The sequence below is a fragment of the Falco naumanni genome, chromosome 4 (assembly GCF_017639655.2).
Source record: "Falco naumanni isolate bFalNau1 chromosome 4, bFalNau1.pat, whole genome shotgun sequence".
Taxonomy (NCBI): domain Eukaryota; kingdom Metazoa; phylum Chordata; class Aves; order Falconiformes; family Falconidae; genus Falco; species Falco naumanni.
The window spans coordinates 85,273,489-85,291,807 of NC_054057.1; the positions used below are offsets into that span (position 1 = coordinate 85,273,489).

General features: G+C 45.5%; 2 protein-coding genes across 9 annotated transcripts in view; one reads left to right on the forward strand and one right to left on the reverse strand.

Moving 5' to 3' along the window:
• The window catches only part of TOM1L2 (target of myb1 like 2 membrane trafficking protein), a 58,915-nt gene extending 57,704 nt beyond the window's left edge, over positions 1 to 1,211 (reverse strand). For all 6 annotated transcript variants that reach the window (XR_005827339.1, XM_040590037.1, XM_040590036.1 and 3 more), the window contains exon 1: positions 1,117 to 1,211. Coding sequence is in view for 5 of the 6 variants with exons in the window: in XM_040590037.1 (XP_040445971.1) it covers positions 1,117 to 1,168 (52 nt within the window). In the remaining variant the exon portion in view is untranslated. The remainder of the gene's footprint in view (positions 1 to 1,116) is intronic.
• A 409-nt stretch (positions 1,212 to 1,620) lies between these two features.
• On the forward strand, positions 1,621 to 18,198 carry DRC3 (dynein regulatory complex subunit 3). Of its 3 annotated transcripts, XM_040592477.1 has the most exons (13): positions 1,621 to 1,732; positions 3,042 to 3,215; positions 4,598 to 4,714; positions 6,203 to 6,369; positions 6,968 to 7,114; positions 8,305 to 8,424; positions 9,316 to 9,428; positions 10,714 to 10,888; positions 13,634 to 13,765; positions 15,034 to 15,104; positions 15,899 to 16,022; positions 17,492 to 17,623; positions 17,785 to 18,198. In XM_040592477.1, exons 2-13 carry the CDS (start codon positions 3,059 to 3,061, stop codon positions 17,992 to 17,994), a joined length of 1,665 nt encoding a protein of 554 aa, XP_040448411.1. In that variant the 5' UTR covers positions 1,621 to 1,732; positions 3,042 to 3,058; the 3' UTR covers positions 17,995 to 18,198. The 3 variants fall into 3 exon arrangements, with proteins under 3 accessions (XP_040448411.1, XP_040448409.1, XP_040448408.1); XM_040592475.1 differs by lacking the exons at positions 9,316 to 9,428; positions 10,714 to 10,888; XM_040592474.1 differs by lacking the exons at positions 9,316 to 9,428; positions 10,714 to 10,888 and having other exon boundaries at positions 17,492 to 17,976.
• Positions 18,199 to 18,319: the final 121 nt, after the last annotated feature.

An 18,319-nucleotide genomic window follows, 5' to 3' on the forward strand; every position in this document is an offset into this window, starting at 1 on the left:
TATGAAACAAGTCAACAAAACTAAGAGCACGGTTTCACTGGAAAGGGATGCTAGCCTAAGTGCATTCAACTGAACATCGACTTGGCTTCTGGGACCACAGGCCACAGCCCCCAAACTGCAGGAGCCTGAGCCACTCTGTTCTTCCCCACCACAATGGGGGAGATCTTGTATTTCCTTCAGGGCTTAAGAGAAGCAAGCAGGAGGCAATACCAGCCCACCCAACCGTGGGCAAGTTACCAGACTCTGCAGAAATGGCACTTGGGCTTTCTCCCATGACCCTGGCCACGGCAACCCAGGCTGAAATCACACTTGCCACAATTAAGAGAGAACACACCTGCAGGAATGAGGGAGTAGACACAGCAACCCAGGAAGGCCTTGGCTAGCCACGCAATGAAAGTGCGCTCAAAATAACCTGCCTAATGTCACCAAAACATTAGCAAAACCACAATTCAAGCTCTGGGCTAAAGACTGAGCACATGCGAGTATCTCTACACCATGTCACCCTCCCTGCATACCCACAGGCCCTGGGGGGTTCAACACTTTGGGAAAAAGGTGGCTGGACGACAGGGTTACCCTGTTAACAGGCCGCTCACACGTGGGAAAAGGAGCTGGGAGATACAACAACTTTCCTTCATCCGTCAACCATCTTGGAGTTGCCCCCTCCTCATGGCAAACAGCTTGCCCAAAGCCACCACTGTCCCCACAGAGCCCACCACGACCCACGCTAACCCCCCGAGACCCCACTAAGGCTACAGCACCCCCAAACTCTGAAATACCACCCCCACCCCCCCCCAGACCCCCCACCAACCCTGAAATCCCTGCTACCTCCAGAGGCCCTCCTTCACCTCCAGAGCCCCCCACAGATGCCTCACCACCTCCAAAGCCCCCCACGAACCTCCAGAGATCCTCACAGCCCCCAAGGGCCTCCACTAAGCCCCCTCCCACCGGCTCCAGAGCCCCCCGCGGGCCCTCACAGAGCCCCCGCTGTATCTCACCGACCCCCAGAGCACTCCCCTGTCTCCCAGCCCCCCGTGCCTGGAGGCCCCCGCTCCCTCCAGAGGCCCCGCTAGCTCTCCAGCCCCCCCGGAGCCCCCTACACCCGCTGGGCCTCCTTACCGAGGCTCTGCCCCACCGGGGTGCTGAACGGGTTCCCCAGCAGAAACTCCATCTTGGGATGACAACAAACAGCGGCCCGGCGGCCCCCGCCCCCCCTCCCCCCACGCCGCCCTGACGGGCAGCCACACGCACCAACCGCAACTTGCTTTGCCAAGCGTGACCCGCCTCCTTGCATTCGATTGGGCGGCAGCGGGACGCCCCGAGGAGTTATAGGTTAAAGAGCGTGCCCATCACTGTCAAGTGAGAGGCCCGCCTCCGCGGTAATCCCGGCCCTTTCCACGCCCTCCGGTTGATGGATAGCAGAGACACCACTAGTGCCATTCTCCATTGGGCAACAGCCAAACCATTCGCTAATATTATTGGGCAAAAGAAACGTCGATCATACGAGCCTCCTCCCGCCCCGAGGGCACTGTGCCGGAGCTGATTGGCTGACACGGATTTCTCGCGCTCTGATTAGTCGCCAGCCTTCCCACCCACTCCCTGACCATTGGCGGTTGAACCTGTCACGTGGTCTCCCTTAGCAACGTGCCTGGGCTTCCTTAGCAGCCGGCGCCGAGCCGCGAGTGGAGGCAGGGCCGGAGGAGCGGAGCGGGCCTGGAGCCTCGGGAACCCGTGGGTGAGAGGCCTGAGGGGCCGGGATCTGGCCCTGGATGGGTCCCGGGGGGAGGGCGGCAGCCCACCCAGGTCAGAGTCAGGGTCCCCGCCCCTGGCCCGGCAGCGCCGAGGGGTGTCGGGGACGTGGCGCAGCTGCCCGGGCCTGGGCCGCGGCTCGCTCTCAGCGGCGACTTCTGGCCCCAGTGGCCGCACCGAGGGCCGCGCTGTGGCCACCGCGGGGTGCTGACCTCGTCCTGTGATTTGCTCTGTGGAACCGGCACTGGCTCAGGAAAGGATGGACGAATACAAGGAAAGCAGAAAATCTGGCAGATCACGGATGAATAAACCCAGTACCTGCTACTCCTCGGTTTGTCCTGCACGCAGGCAGAGAGAGGTTGCGTTTGTAAATTAAAAGCCATGACAAAGAAAGAACCCTCTAAACCCAGATGTTTATCCTTACTGTCCTCCTGTGCAAAAAAGTCAGCAGAACTTCCACAATTACAGCCATCTCATGCAACCAAAAGTTTGACAATTCCTGGCCTTCATACTGATTCATTATCTGTGCAGAATTTCAGAAAGATGAGTAGTCTCATTGCCTCCTGGGCAACCTTAAGGGATATTTAAATGACAAAGCCAGGACAGAAAGTTTTGACTGATAGAATTGTATGTTTCTTAAAACGAATGTGTTTGTGTGCAGTGCTGTGTATTGACTGAACTAGACAGCCTTTGCTATGGATCTGCCTTAAGTGCCTTCGTCAGAAAATTGCTGTTATTGTTTATAAATTTTCCTCCTTCCTCAAATTTGTTTTCACTTTTATTATGATGTTGGTGTTTAAAATTTAGTGACCTGTTACTGCGCTAAAAATACATGCCTCTTACTCTATAAATCAAACCTGCTTATAATGACAAACTTACATTTTAAAACTAGATTACATGGTGCACAGGGCCTTGAACATGCCCTCTTCATGAAGATGGGTTTCAGCAGCAGGTGATTGCCATGCGATGGACCATTGCTGTTCATAGGTGCTGCACAGGGCCTCGTTTCCTGGTCTATTTATCTGGCCAAATTCTGGCATTGTTCATGGCAAACACTCAAATGTGGTGTGGAGCATGCCTGGCCATTTTACAGTGCTGCGGGTGTGAAGCTGTGCTTAAAGTTGAATCAATGATGTCATGATAAAAGTCAAGGCTTTGATAGCAGCTGTGAGGTATTAATCTTCCTGATGCTCAGCTGCGCTCTTAATTCCTTGGAATTGTCATGCCTGTTCAATGGATGTTGGAAATAGTAGCCAGGCAGTCATTTTATTTATTTTTCTTTTCTGTCCTTTAAGGCTGTTACCATCTGAAAATGAGTCACTTATACAATAGCATTGAGCCAAACGTTATTGATGATGAAATGGTTCAGAAAGCCATTGAAGAACAGTATCCAGAAGACAAAAGAAAGCTTGCCAAAAGGGAAGATATTAACTTTAAGAATGTGACGGAGCTACAGCTTAGTTTTAGAAGTGAGTAGCAGAATATATACTTACCTCTTCTTTTGTTAGAGGGTAATAGAATTAAGCATGAAGTGGCTAACTGGCAATTAAACAATCATGATTAGCTTGGATTTATTACATGAAAAGTGACGTCTGAACTTACATTTTTAGTCATACCTGTATGAAGTAGTTTCATTACAGAGAGCTGGGTGCTTTTGCTGATGGGTAACTTAAAGCTGCTTAACTTTGCGCTATTACTGTCACTGCTATTCTTATTTAACATTTATATTGTGGTGACACCTACAGGCCACAGGCCTATTGGGCCCTTCTCTACGTGGACAAATCAAACCCTGGGCAGGCTCCGTCATAGCCAGCGATTATGTGAGAGCTATTTTGTAGATTGTGGTGATTACAGTCCAGTTCAGTGGCTTCCTCTGGTCATCTGTAGCATTATCACAGCTTGCCTCTTGCTGTCAAACCAGTCGTAAACTTGCATTCAGAAAATGAAAAGGAAGAACATTTGGGTCAATATTTGAGTATTTTGAGGATATGTAATTTCATGGGCAAAAATCTGCTTTTGATTATTCATTGTGTACTCCAGTAAAATAGTAAGTGTATTAGTTCAGTTCCTTAGGAGAGACTCCCTGTTACCTGATCCTGCATGTGTGTGTTTGCAAATAGAAAATACAGAACTCTGTGAGTATTTTGGATGTGCAATTCCTTGCTTTACTCTGAACTCACTAAACAACGAGAGCAGCAGAGCAGCTAATGAAGTCTTCTGGGAAGCCATTGAGGGGGTAAAGAGAATGTTCTGTATTTTCTGTCACCTTGGTGCTAATGTTTTGCTGTTGTGCCAAACTGCCTGCCCTTGTGATTCTGTTTTTGGAGAAAGCTAAATGCAGGGATATTGATTAGTTCTAAACTGCAGCCTTCACAGAAAGAGTAGACCCCAACTTACTCCCCTGTGATGAAAATCCCAGGAGCAGGGGAGTAATTTACAAAAGCAGTAGCTGGCCAACACTAGCCTGCAAATGCGGAGAAAAGCACTCATCCCAAACCTCCCTCTTGGAGCTGGAAAGGAAAATGAAGGTCAAGACCTCCTAGAAGTGGATTCATAAAGCCACTCTTGACTGCTGGGCCGTAGTCAGCATCCCCTCAGTGACTCATTGGCATTGCTGATGAGCAGTGTGTGCTGGAGCAGGACACTGAGGTTAACTAGGCTGTTTCATTGAAATCTTGTCCAGCCAGTGGACCTCTCAGCTCTCTAGGGCAGTCATCACATGCTATCATAATCTGCTGGAAATCATTTCTGAGGTAAAACTGGACGTGTTTTCCTTGTGCAAGATAGTGTGTCTGCTAAACTGAAAGCATGTGAAAAACAGTTTTCTTTTACTTTTTTTCTGTGGCTTTAGATATCCTACAGATTGATAATCTGTGGCAGTTTGAGAATCTGACTAAACTGCAGCTGGACAACAATGTCATTGAGAAGATAGAAGCTCTGGACAGTCTGGTTCACCTTGTATGGCTCGGTAAGATACAGGCATATGAGGCTGGATGCCTTCGCAGGTATAAAGTAATCTGCAATAAAGCCAGGGTGTTGCATTCCTCCTCAAACACGACTTGTAGGAGCTTTCCCATGGAAGGCTGTCGGCTGCCTGTGTGTTTCCTCATTTGACTGTCAGCTATCAAAATGCTTGAATATCAGAGCTGCAAAACAATCCTTCAAATGTTTACAAGCTGGTTTTAATCCATTTGGTGTGGCAGGAACAGGAAGTTGAGATTTCAAGGTTGTTTCCAGGGTTTGTACTTGTATTTGGAGGTGACTTCCAGAAATATTTACAGAAACACATCTGTGATTTAGAAACTGGTATTCTGTTTTCAAAGTTAACACAGGCATTTCAGAGCCTAGAATCCACTACCTCTATCCCTATATGCTTAAGGGCTCGTCATCATTGTTGTCCCAAGAAGTGACCATCCTTGTAGTCTTAGGTGAGTACTTTCAACTAAAAACTCAGAATGCTGATAGCAACATCCCACAGTGGTGCAGGTTTTGATGCTAGGCAGATTGGTGAGCTTGCTGCTATGGATGTGGGAACTGCAGCCACGTTGCTGGCTGGCAGTATAAATATATCCAGCCGTCTTTGAAAATGGCATGCAGGGCTTCAGTTCATAAGCACATCCTGAAATGTCTAAAGGGTTCTTCCGCCCAGTTGTCTGCACTGTTCTGCTGCACGGATGACATGCACTTGTGAATCAACAGCTGATCACCACAATGTAAGCAGAGTGTTTTGAAGCACACTCATGGGTTTCGTTTGCCCAAAGGCTGTGGGGTTCAGCAGCTGCTGCATGAATGTCTTGGCCATCCAGGGGCTGGGGTGGTGCAGACAGCTGGTAACCTCATCAACTGTCTTTGGACTCCTGAATTACTCAGTACTGGCCTGAGGGCAATGAATGTAGGTCTTAGGATAGATGTTCTGGCAGGATAAGAGGAAATTTCAGTGTGTGAAATCACTAAAGTGAGTATATGCCTTTGCATGCCTCCATTGACAACAGGGTGGTTCCAAGTGTGGAACTGGCATGTGTTAGTCCTATGGGAATGACCATGACAGTGGGCATTGGTGTAGCAGGCAAGAGTCTGCAAGAAACAAGGCAAAGAGTGTCAAATTTGTCACAGAATTACCGCCCTTTTAGGGCAGTTCTCCACCTCCTTTCTGGTATTTTGGGTTTCCCCATAAAGGTAGAAATCACTTTCAGGTTGCGTATGTGGACTCTGCATGGAATACCAACTGTTCCTCTCATTTAAAAGTTGCATGGACAGTTGCAAGGAGGAGATGTGAATGAATGATGATTTAATGCCAAGCCTTTCCTGTGGGACACTGAACGCACCTGAGGAAAATACTGTACGTATTATGTAAACTTCTAAATTGAGAGCCAGGCTAAATCTGAATCGGGGTGTTCTGCTAGAAATAGTTTAACTTTTTCTTGTTAAAACTTTGGATCTCTGGACTCTTCCCTAGACCTGTCCTTCAACAATATTGAAGTAATTGAGGGCCTGGATACCCTTGTCAAACTGCAAGACCTCAGTCTCTACAATAACAGAATATCTAAAATTGAGCACATGGACATGTTGCAAGAGCTACAGATTTTCTCTATAGGAAAGAATAACCTGACCACTCTGCAAGATGTGAGTGCTCCCTGTCTTTGCAAATGTTCCCTGTCAAGGGATCAAATATTCTAAAACTGGTATTTGCCACTGTGTCCGAGCCCCTCCTTAGAGTAGAAAATTCTGCTTAGGATTTCACTGCCTCTGTAGTCTAAGTTATTGTTTTGGTAAGCTGTCCTGGTGTTAAAGTACATACTACAGCTAATTCTCTAGTTAGATTATTGACTCATGGGGGCCTGGTTCTGTTACTGCCATCAGCTGTGGCAAAATTCCTATTGGTTCCCATGAAAGCTAGAAAAGGAGTAAGTAGCAACATCTGAGAAAAGGAGGGAGTGAAGAGTAGGATTTATTTGGGGTTCTTTTGAGGGCCGTTTCCCAATCTAAGACCCATGATTTGTCCACCCTATCTGCCTTCTCTCTACACTTTTCATTTATATATTCACAATGTAAATTTAAGCATTTCCTTTCCAGAAAGCATTAGAAACTGATTTAATGATGCCTGCTGTTTTGCAGCAGGGCAGGATATATATTGTAACATAATTGTAGTAAGAGCAATGAATTTTAAGGCTGTGGTTTCCCCAGCTCTAGGAAGTACAGCGTCTCTTTCCCTATGGCATAGGTGATCTATCTCAGGAGGTTTAAAAACTTACGGACACTGAATCTCATTGGGAACCCTCTCTGTGATGATGAGCAGTATACGCTATTTGTTGTTGCACACCTTCCAGACCTAGTATACTTGGACTTCAGGCTCGTGTGTGACACCATGGTAAGCATTTCTGCATTCCCTGCTTGTGAAAATGGGCAACAGCATCTTACAGAGCGTTTGCTTTGTTGGTATGCCAGCAATATTCTAGCATTTGGGGCAGGTTCTCTGCAGAAATTAGGCTTACAGAAACACACAGTGTTTATTCTGCCTCCACCTAACAGCTGTGAACCTGTAGGCCAAATTCTATCAAATCTGACAGCGGGGTAGAGGTGTCAGAGGCATGATGTCTTCACAGATTTTGCGAAAATCAGCAGCTGTGTGTGGGAGAGGGGCCTGGTTAATGTTGCCACAGAGAGGCTGCAGTGTAAGTGCAAGCCTTCTTAGAGATCAGAAAATCTCAGAGGAGATCAGTCTCGAGATATAGATCCAGGGGAAAGGAAGCTTGGTGGTCCTGCTGCTTGCTGAGCAATCTGTTTCAGTAGCAGGCTGACAGGTTCTCCAGGCAAGCAGGTGTCATCAAATGCACTTCCCACTCTTGATTCCTGAGAACAGGACGGTGCATCTGCACTGGTGACACATGGGACTGCTTTTTGATCCCAGGGCTCAAAGGAACAAAGAAGGGTTTTTTTGTTTGGGTTTGGGTTTTTTTAGTAACCAAAGAACATGATTGATTGTAAATTTGCTTGGCACGGAGAAGAGCTGTACTTGGAATACACATTACTCTTACCATAGGGCTGATAGGGCTGTCCAGGTCATTGAGTCCAGTCCCTGCTCATACAGACAGTACATCATAGAATTGCATACTTAAATTTGTCAGGCTTCAGTTTCAAGCTAATTAGGTTCATGTCCCTGCTACTATCTTGCCATCCACTCCTCCAAAGAGCTGTCTTCTCCCTAGTAAGTGTGTTAAATGCGCTAGCTGATCATATCAAAGTTCGAATTTTAGAAGTTAAACATGGCCTTCTGCTAAAAAAATAAAAACAACCCTAAAGATGAGGAAATGGGGAGAGAAAATTTTCCTGGGACTGTATCAGCTCAGATCTATTGAATGCAGAGTAATATGCCAACAAAAAATGGGATGAGGAATGGATCAGAAACTTTCTAAGTAGTTTAATAAAAAGCCCACAAAGAAATGGAGATGCAGATGTCACTCAAGTGCATGTTCTGAAAAGATCAAATGCTTATGCCCAGATTTGTAAAGCGATGCTTGATAATCTAATAAAAATATTTTCTCTGTTTGCATTTCTCAGCGAGAAGTTGCAGTTTTAAAGTATCAAGATCTTACTGAGCTGTTGGAAAGTGAGGAGGCTCAGGCCCTGGCTCAGCTGAAGGAAAAACAGGCAAAGCAGAAAGAGCTGGAGTACCACAAGGTATGTTATCTTTGGCTGGTTGTATATTTTCTCAGGAGAAAGCAGCACAACACATATTGACTTCTCTTTTTACCTGCTTGAAGATTTAATGAGAGATTAACATAAACTGTGCTAAAACTAAGGCTAGGATTAATCTCTGTGATCTCTGAATCTCATCTCTTGAATGAAAACAGCAACTGCTGTGGAATACCTACGACATGGGGGAGCGTAGTTCTGGCTGAACAATGAAACTACAGATACAGATCCTGTGAAGCCAAATAGTAAATCATAGCTGAGGATTTTATCAGCCTGACATGAGATTTAGACATGAGAATTAAGAAAATTAGAGGTCTGAGGGAACTGTTAGCATTTTCATGGGCAGTGACTTTTTATTTTCTCCTTCACACAAAGTTAATGCTTTCCATTATTTTTATGGTTAAACTGTTCAGGGCTTTCTGAGACCACTGTAGCCCTGTGAACAGACTGGAAACAAGACCAGGCAGAATGACGCTTGCAGTTATGGTCTGGCTGTCTATTCCAGACCTCCAGAAGATCAGACCGACTGAAGAGCAGGAGGAGGTTCAGTGACAGGGAGGACACCTGCAGCTCTTACCTCATCCCTCCGCACAGTCCACTGACTCCTTATCTGAAAGGCCTAATAGCCTTGCAATATGCAGTTGTATGTAAGATTAAACAGTGGTTTCTATCCTTAGGCTAGAGAGTTCTAGAAGCAAAGCCACCAGGATGCTTTTCAATCCAGTTTCAGGGTCCTCTTGTGACTCATGTTGGTGTAACTGTACCTGCAGCAGTGTCCCTCCACTGGTAAAGTGCTTAGAAGAGAGACACATCCTGAGGACTGGCAGCCTGTTGGCAGTCTTTATTTTACTTATTTTGCTCTGATTCTCTTCAAAGACAGCCTTTGTTGAGTACCTGAATGGATCATTCCTGTTTGACAGTATGTATGCAGAGGATACAGAAGCTGCCAAACTGACTTGCCTCCCTGGAGTGGGTGAACTGCTGCAGGCATATCCTTCCTGGGTTTGGAATACCTACAGCTAAAACGTAATGCCTTGAGAAAAGAAGGAGGTGCATCCAGAGGGACTCTTCATCTGTTGCTTTTGTCCAGGGCACATTGATCTAAGATCTGAGATGGTCTGTGTTCAATTTTGGAATGGTACCAAAAAAAACACTGCAAGACCGTGAGACCACTGACAGCTGTAATGCTTGATATCTCATGAAATATGAGGGTTACAAACAAATGGTTTATATTACTGGCAAGCTGGCCAGCCCAGCTTGAAATATCCCATTTGTAAAACCACTCGTTTCTATCACCAATAGGTCATGAGATTCCAGTGTTTTAAATTCTCACCATTGTAATTACCATATTCTTTTTCCTTTGCTTGAATCAAACACAATTTCGGTAGCTGCCTTTCCTGACCCTTCAAGAATCAAGGCTTTGTACTTTCCTTAAGTCTGGAATCCACTTAAAGTTTAAAATGAGCTATAAGATAAATCTCTGTCAGTTAGATTGTGAGAGCGCAGTTGCTAAACTCGTGTTGAAATTGAAGTGGTAGGAGATAGGAACAGACTAATCAGAATGATATGAGCCGCATATCTCATAACCTGCCAGAGCTGGCAACTTTAAGTTTTCAGGCCAGCACTTCTTTGTGATCATTGCTCCTACACGGGAGATCAGAAAGCAGACACTTTTTTTTCTTTTTTCTTTTCTCATTCAGATTAATAGAGCATTGTCAAGGCCAGTAACTTGACCTTCCTTAAAATTGCATTACACTGTTGGGGAAAAATGCATCACAGCTTAACTACAATAGACTCTAGAAACAATTCCATTGCCAAGATAATAGCAGAAGAAAAATTGACGTTATTTTTGTGATGCTACCAAGTCAGTAGTTTATTCTGTGCTCTGGCTGTAGGCTCCAGAGCTGTATTTATTAACTATGCAGGCACTGTATTCACACTTGTGAAGACAGATAGGGTTGTATGCTTTATTCCTCTGTTATGTCAGAAAAGTCAGAGAAGGATATGTATTTCCTTTTCTTCCTCAAGGCCTTTTCCCCCTCAAGTTGCTATAGCTTTCTCCATACCCTTAAGGTAGCAAAATCCTATGCATAAAATGTGAATGGGTGACCCAGGCCTGCCACAGACAGAATACTTGGCAGGCTGCTCCTGGTGAGAAACCACAGAGGTTACCGAACAGTAGCTTGTAACTCTTGTTGCTCAGATTTGCAGAGGTAGAAGGAACATAGTATGTTGCTCCACTGAACAAGCAAAATACCTTGACTCTGGTGTCACGTACAGGAAGGAGTTTGTCTCAGTTTGTGAGAACCTTTTCAACTATGGTCTGAAAGAGTATGAAAACCGAGAAGCTGAAGTCTCTGATTTCTACAAAAGCCTTCATGAAGCATTAACAGCCAACCAGCAAGAAGGCAGGAAAATAATCCTAGACTTTGAAAATCGGAAGAAAAGGGTAATGTTATACTTTTGTTTGTTTGAGACATGATTTCTCTACATCATATCCCAGCTTTTAATTTCACTGAAAGTAATGGTAACTCAAATAAAATTAGGAAAACGATTCTGGATTTACACTGCTGTAATAGGAATCAGCACTTGGTCCCTAATGGCAGAATCAGAGAGGCTGAGGTTGGAAGGGACTAGACAGTCACCTGGTCCAACCCCCCTGCTCAAGCAGGGCCACCCACAGCAGGCTGCCCAGGACCACATTCAGCCAGCTACGGAATACCTCCAAGGTTGCAGATTCCACAACCCCTCTGGGCAGCCTCTTCCAGTGCTCATTCACTTTCTTTGCATGTTTCTTAGAATATAAATCTATACGAAGAAAAACTGTTGTGTTAGCTAATATAATGTCATTAACATAATGTTGAAAGAGTTTTAGTACTTTATGTAGGAAAAGAATTTGGGGATTGACATCTCAAGCCTTTGGGTAAACCATAACCAGCTAACACTGACAGCCCTTTTCTATACTGGAAATTCAGTGCAAGACAAAACTAACATGTCATAGTGTTATCTTACTGTCCACAAAGGTAGGAAAAAAGTGGTTAAATGTGGTGGGGGTTTTGTACTTTTTTTTTTTGCCATCCAGAAAAATTACCAGTCTTTAAGAAAATGGAAATGCTCAACCTTTCTTTTAGTTTAAATATTTCTGCTGAAGTCGATTTAAAATACATAAATAGATTTATTAGATTTAATGCCACTCTCCTTCTTTTTGAGGCCTCCAATAGCTCTTCCTTCATTGAAAAATGGGGAAGAAAGGAAGGAGATTGCAGGGTATTCAGTTTGTTTCCAAGTAATTTTCTGCTTCAGTTCATTTTGTCATCAACAGCTCAAAGAACTTTAACAAAAAAATTAGATAAAGTTATTGTAATGTATTTCTAGTCTTTTCAAAGTAGAAACTATCTTTTTTCATTCTGCTCAACTACAGCCACCCATTGTGGCTGCTAAGGGCGTAGCTTCTAGCTGGATCCCTTTCTAACCATGTATAATAGCTGGATCATTATTTTGTTTTCACAGAAAAAATAAGTGGGGGGGGGGGGGGGGGGGGAGCGGGGGAAGGGGGCTAAAGCCTGGTAACACTTTCAGCTGAGCAGAGCAAGTCCCTGACAACTGACACCAGGCAGTCACGAGCGCTGGCTCCCTTTGAAAACCAGGTCACTTTTATTTAGGTGCCTTGTCACATGCTGGCAGCCTGCTGAGTCACTCTGCTCCCAGGTCCTTGAACCTTGCTGACTCATGTTGGCAAATTAACTCCATCAATTCCAGTCGGACACGAATTTGCAGCCTTACCAGAAGGCAACTTAGAAAGATGGTGATGCACATTCAGTTAACTTGCACTTGAATTCCCAATATATCTCACATTAAAAAAACAAAACAATCAATCAAACAAAACAAACTCCACTAAAACAAAAAAAAAAAACCAACAAACCCCCCCAAAAATCAAAGCCAAAGAAACATGGCTGAGGCCAGATTTTGGCCTTTCGTCTTTGATGACCTGCAGGCTCAGCTATGGATTGAGCTGCAAGAACAGGACACAGCGGTCACCTTAACAGTTTTCATATAAATACTGGAGAAATTGGTGTCAAAACTGAACAGTGTATTTTAACAGCATTTCCCCATTCATTTAAAATTACCGGAGGAGTTCTAGAGGTGCAGAGGTCCCAGCAGGCTGAGATCTGTAAGCCATCCTTAGGGGCTGCTTGTGTCACTGTGATCCTTTCACGTAAGCTTGGGTAACCTGTAAAATAACTCTGCTCTCTGAAGTTGGTTAAGGAACGAAGAAGCATTAAAGGCCTTGAAGTTTGAAGTTACTGCTCCCAGCAGCGTGGCTTGAACGGCTTGTGGAGCTTTTTGAGCTTCTAGCTCGTTTAGATTAGAAAAGAAGATGCCTTGCTTTCCCCTTCCCTCCTGTTAACTCTGCAAAGTTTGGGTAATCTAGTCCATTTTCAGACACAAGTCTTGGCAATGGTTTTCATCCGAATTCTCAATTCTAGCTCATTCCATTCACTCTCAGAAGTGGATTAGACATCTTTAAATGCATATTTTTTCCCCTCCTTTTAACACTTGACTGTTAACTTATTTTGAACAGACTTGAAAATAATATATTGCTCAGCACAAGAGGATTTTTTTATCCAAGAAATCATAAATCTTGCCTGATACAAACCTGACGTCAATATTTAATTCTGAAGGGCAATAAATCCTTGCTGTAAGAGGAAGGCAGGCAATGATAGGTATTCCATATTCAGAATACTAACTCCCAACCCTATGGAAGTCAATCAAGATTCTCCTTGACATGAAGGGGATCAGGATTTAGCCCTGCATTTCTTTCTATGAAGTAATAGTTAATCTCTTCTTCACGGCCAGCGATGTCAAGAATCAATTTTTTTTTTTTTTTTTTTACTTGAAATGTGTTAGAAGGGGAACCAAAGTTGGAAGCATAGAAGGGGCACAGTCTTCTGCTGACTGGAGGATGAGGAAACGTTTTCACCAATTCCACTGCATTGCCTCTGGATCGTTAGTGCAGTAGCACACCTCAGCACTGTTGACTACCCAGTATGTAAATCTGGAGACTTCCTGAATCATCACATTTCATTTCAGCTAATCATCAGCAGGAACTTTTCTCAAATATGTAACAAGTTAATTAAATTGCAATGGAATGCTGAACACAAACTATAAGTAATTTATGTATCTCTGTGTTTAGAGGCTGGATGAGATTCATAATGCCAGTAGTTATGATATTGCTGAGTCTAAACGAGCCAAGTACAAGGAGGACATACTTCAGCTGTCAGAAGCACTCATGACCTTGGAAATGCTGATAGCTGACCATCTGGAGGTAAGGGTCAAGCACATACCTGTGAGACCTCACATCCAGAATGTGAGGGGGTCACTCTTCTGCTGCTGCAGCCCTCTGTTTCGTAGCTCATTGCACGAAGAGGGGGCTCCTGTCAGGCTGATGTTTTGTCTCCATCTTATTCTTTCTCTGTTCAAAGTTGATCTTGGGTGAGATCAAGCCCCATTGATACATTGCAACAGATTTCTGTTTCTCAGAGCAGAGCAGGTTATGTCCTTCACATCTATCCAAGCTGACTGCTTCGACTTTAGAGAAAGGGACTTGAAGTCATTCAGTTGTTTTATAGGTCTGCATACAGAAGTCGCTGCATAACATGGAATATGCATTTGGGATTCTAGAGGTGTAACTCTTTGAAGCTGATCTTTGCTATGAATAAGATTACACACATTCCTGCTCAGCTTACTGCATTTGCTTGCATAATAGCTGCCTTTTTTCTCCCCAGACTTTTCCTCAAAAACTAGGGCAGGGCTGCTAATGTGCATCTTCATTAAAAAAAATAAAATAAAAATTAAAAATTAGCAGGCAGGAGCTGTGGCCTGTGTGCAAGCAGATGCAGCAGTTTACTTTTGTGAATGTGCATGACAGAAAGCAGCAGCTTAAAATGGATTCCTCACAGCATTAGGATCTTGCCTTTTCTGAATTGGTCCTCACATATCTGCAGTCACTGATGGACTGAGCAGAAGCGTTTCTCCCTGTGTGCCTTTCTGGATTTGCAGGATTCGGGTGGCTGTATTTGAACTGTTGTTATCGAGACATCTAAGGGCAACACTTCACAGATTCTCCATCAGCCATCTTTGAGAGAGGTAATAGGCAGCAGCAATTTTAATTTCTGAGGACTAAAAGAAAAGCAGCAGTGAGCCCAGGCATTGGTTATGCTTCTGACAAGAGGCTCTTCATGCACACAAGGAGACTGCAGCATGGCAGTACACGGGAGTACAGCCCTCTCCATGCATTGCTTAGGTGAGGGTACAAAAGGGTCAGCTGGCTTGCTCCGGACACCAGTTAAAGGTATAATTCAGTCAGCTTCCCTCCAATAAATTGATTCTGATTTTCTCTCCCTGAAGGAGGAAAGAAAATCTTGCAGCACTTTCAAAACACTTCAAATGTTTGAGACAGTTGTTTCTGAATGTGCTAATAACAGCAGTGAGCCCAAATTATAATCAATTGTAGACCCCTCCTAGACTCCCTGAGTCCCTTTTATCTTTATGCAAGTTTTCATTGTAATATTTCCTCTTCTTCCCTCTCTTAAGGAACAAATAAAGGATTTTAAAGGAAACATTGCTGTCACAGCATCAACATTGATTGAAAATGTTAAAGGGATATATCCTTTTAATACGTTGGCCTGGACTTCCCAGTGACGTATGTATACCTTGCTTCTAAATCCAGAAATGAGCCATCAGTTTAGAATTTTATGGTGGTTTGTTGTTTTTTTTTAATCAACGGAAAATATCTTCTCCCAGCTTTCTAGGAATGGTCATTTAAGGTGCCCAGCTTCTTTCTGTGGATACTCTGGAGAGCACAAAAGGATCTAAGTTCTTCTGTGCTAGAAGTCTGTAGGACTTTACCAGCTTTCTCCCACTTGGGAATCTTGAATCTCCCTTTCTTCTCCATACAGCCATGACAAAACCCTGGGAAGATCTTGTTAGTCTGTCTCCTATATATATTGCCGCAGCAGCCAATGGAATACCTACAATTCTTATTAAAGTTTCTGTAAATGGCCTTCATTTTTGTGTTGTTGAAGTTTTCTCATAGTGAGATGAGAATACCAAAGTGCTTCAGTGACAGGTTACACTAAATACAGAAATCTGTTAGCCTGGTGCAAATAATTGCACCGTATTCAGAGCTTAGTTTATATCCTGGGAAGCCGCCTTCAATTTCCTTTGCAAACCTTGGCCCCCTCTCAGTTCTGCATAATATATGGCAGTAAGGATGAGACCCGGTGTGTGATTAAGAGCAGAAAGTGCATATCCTGACATCACAGCAGCTTCTGGCAGCAGCCAGGCTTTTTCCTGCGGGGGCCCACTGGGCGCACACTCGGTCTCTAGTTACAGGAGATCATTTAATCAATTTAAGTGAGTGGTGTGGTCAGCTTTTTTCCTTAACCATCTTCTGTACGATGACCCAGTGCCGGGACCTGGAAAACCGTCACCATGAAAAGCTGCTGGAGATCTGCATCATGACACTGGAGAAATCAGTCAAGAATGAGCTTGATAAGGATTTGCCAGCTGATGTTCAAATGGTGAGGGCACCAAAAAAGTCCATCTCTGCTAGACAGTCAGCAAGGCCACAGTCTCTCTCTGAAGGGACAGGATTTCCAGGAGGCTCAGTACTGGTAGAGCCATGCCTAAACCAGAGCGTAACCTCCTCCCAAGAGGCTCCAGCCACTTGGCTGAATTGCAGTGCCGCCGGACATCTCTGCTGACTAGAACAGAGGATAGCTGCACTGCAGGTTTCCCTGGGTGCTGCCAGAGCTGGTGGCAGCAGCCCAGAAGAGGTGCTGAGCAAGTCTCTCTCCTGCCTCCAGCACAACTCACTTCCCTGGCTGATTTCCAGACAGCCCCAACCCAGTCGGCACTTAAGCAGCATCTTTGCTACACTCACAGCTGGTTTTGTTCCGATTGTCCCTGCTCCCCCAGGAGAATCCAAGCACCGCTCTGACTTTCTTGCACTGGGGCTCTGTTTGCCTCCGTGATTTCAAAAGCCCTTCCTAGAGCTCCCCAGCCCATGAGCTGATCTGAAGGCAGGACATGACATTTTATACGGAGCCTTCCGCTGAGCCCTCAGTCTTGCTGTGATAGCAAAGATCCCAGGAGCCTTTCAGAAAGCACAAAAGATCGTTGCAGTGCTCCAGTCAGCAACACTGCTGACCTTTTCGCCTCTGTTATTCCTTCATTTAGTGACTAAATGACTCGAGTTTTGCATTCACAGTGGTTTTACTCTTGTCCAGATTATCCCAGCCCCCCGTTACTCCAGGTAATCAAGAGCTGACAGACACAAAACAGACCCCTCAGCCCCCTCCCTGGGGGACCTCCCTGCTTTATGGCCTGTGCAGATGGCTGCAGTTACGCACCGTTGCTGTGCACCCATTTTGCCTCACTGCCATCCATTTCCAGGGAGAAGCAATCTTCATTTGTTCAGCAGCAGCACTTGGCTGCAGGAGGAGAGTCATTATGGTTTAGCGAAGCCACCCTCTATTGAGAGCCGCAGGGGGAAGTTACTGCTTCGATTAGGAGCTGGGACTTTCCAAAAATGAAGATTTACAGCCAGCACCACCAGTGCAAGAGACCTTTCCAAGTGCAATTTTCCACTTCCCACACATGCTGGCCCAGGCGTGCTGGAGCATATGCAGCCTTGCTTCAGCACCAGCTGCCCACAGGACCCTGACATGTGCTGCAAGGCAGCACTGCCTGCAGTGGAGCACTCAGCAGCAGGCATTTGCTCCCAGTTCTAGCAGGTGAGGCCGAGGGTGCTGCCTCAGTTTCCCCACCTGTACTAGGGATAATACTCCATTACTCCCTAGAGAGGCCCAGACACATCCTTGTGAAAGGTAAAGCACTGGATTCATCCCAATGACTGGGGCTTTGTCAGTCAAACAGAGGGCTGATTTTCTCCCCCTGAGCACTGCCGTTACTGTGCTGCTAGTTGTGAGCTCTGCTGCTTTCGCTGCACGCCCACCCCCTCCTCTCATCCTGTCACGTTACCTCCTAGCTTCTTGTGGACAAAACCACCATTGTCGATGCAGTCAACGCGTCCCATGGCATCCGCCTGCTGAAGATTGATAAGCGAGAGAGCAACATCCTCAGCAATACCTACCGCTGGCAGGCCTCTGTGACAGAGAAGGTAAGAGACCCTCATGCTCAGGGGGATGGGGCACAGATGGATCTGGCCCAGGTGGTGGGGACACTGCTAGGAAGGATGCTCTGTAGCCTTTGCTGGAGCCCTCTGTGCGCCAGGGACCCTGACAAACCTGCAGGTTCACTGCTTGGCTTCAATCTGTTCAGGCTTTCCAAAACGAGATTGACAGAAACCGCAACCGTGTCAAAGAGATCATTCAATACATTGACCGTCTCCAGGAGGAGCTGGATAATGTAGAGATCCTGGAGCCGATGCAGGCATGCAAGACAGCCCCCGACAGGGATGGCTGCCTCTTTATGCCTGAGCTGCCTGGGATACTTCAGGTCGAAGGCATTACTTCTTCCATCCCACCATGAACTGCAAATAAAAGATACTACTTGACTCTGGAAAAGCGTACAAAGCTCTGCCTCTTCAATCATGTTGGCATGAAGCCCGTGCAGACAGAGCTCAGACCTGGTCACAAGGGGTTATGGATCAGCTGTGAACTGATTGAACCAAATCATCGTAGCAGATCATGCCTGAGAGCTTTGGTACCTGCAAGCACAGTGGCAGGAACCTGTGAGCCGAGGGCACGTGGCAGCAGCCTGGGAGAGGAGTGCTCTCCATCAAAACACCCCCAAGATAACAGCAGGTTTCCAGCTCAGCAAGCACAGGGCTGGTGGGGGCTCTGCATGCCCAGGA

What these genes read in the sequence shown, in the direction of transcription:
- DRC3 (XM_040592477.1), top strand. Translation starts at nt 3,059, where the DNA reads ATGAGTCACTTATACAATAGCATTGAGCCAAACGTTATTGATGATGAA. An exon ending in AAGAGCTGGAGTACCACAAG is followed by an intron (nt 8,425 to 9,315) that starts GTATGTTATCTT and finishes TTCTCTTCAAAG; the next exon opens with ACAGCCTTTGTTGAGTACCT. An exon ending in ATTGAAAATGTTAAAGGGAT is followed by an intron (nt 15,105 to 15,898) that starts ATATCCTTTTAA and finishes CATCTTCTGTAC; the next exon opens with GATGACCCAGTGCCGGGACC.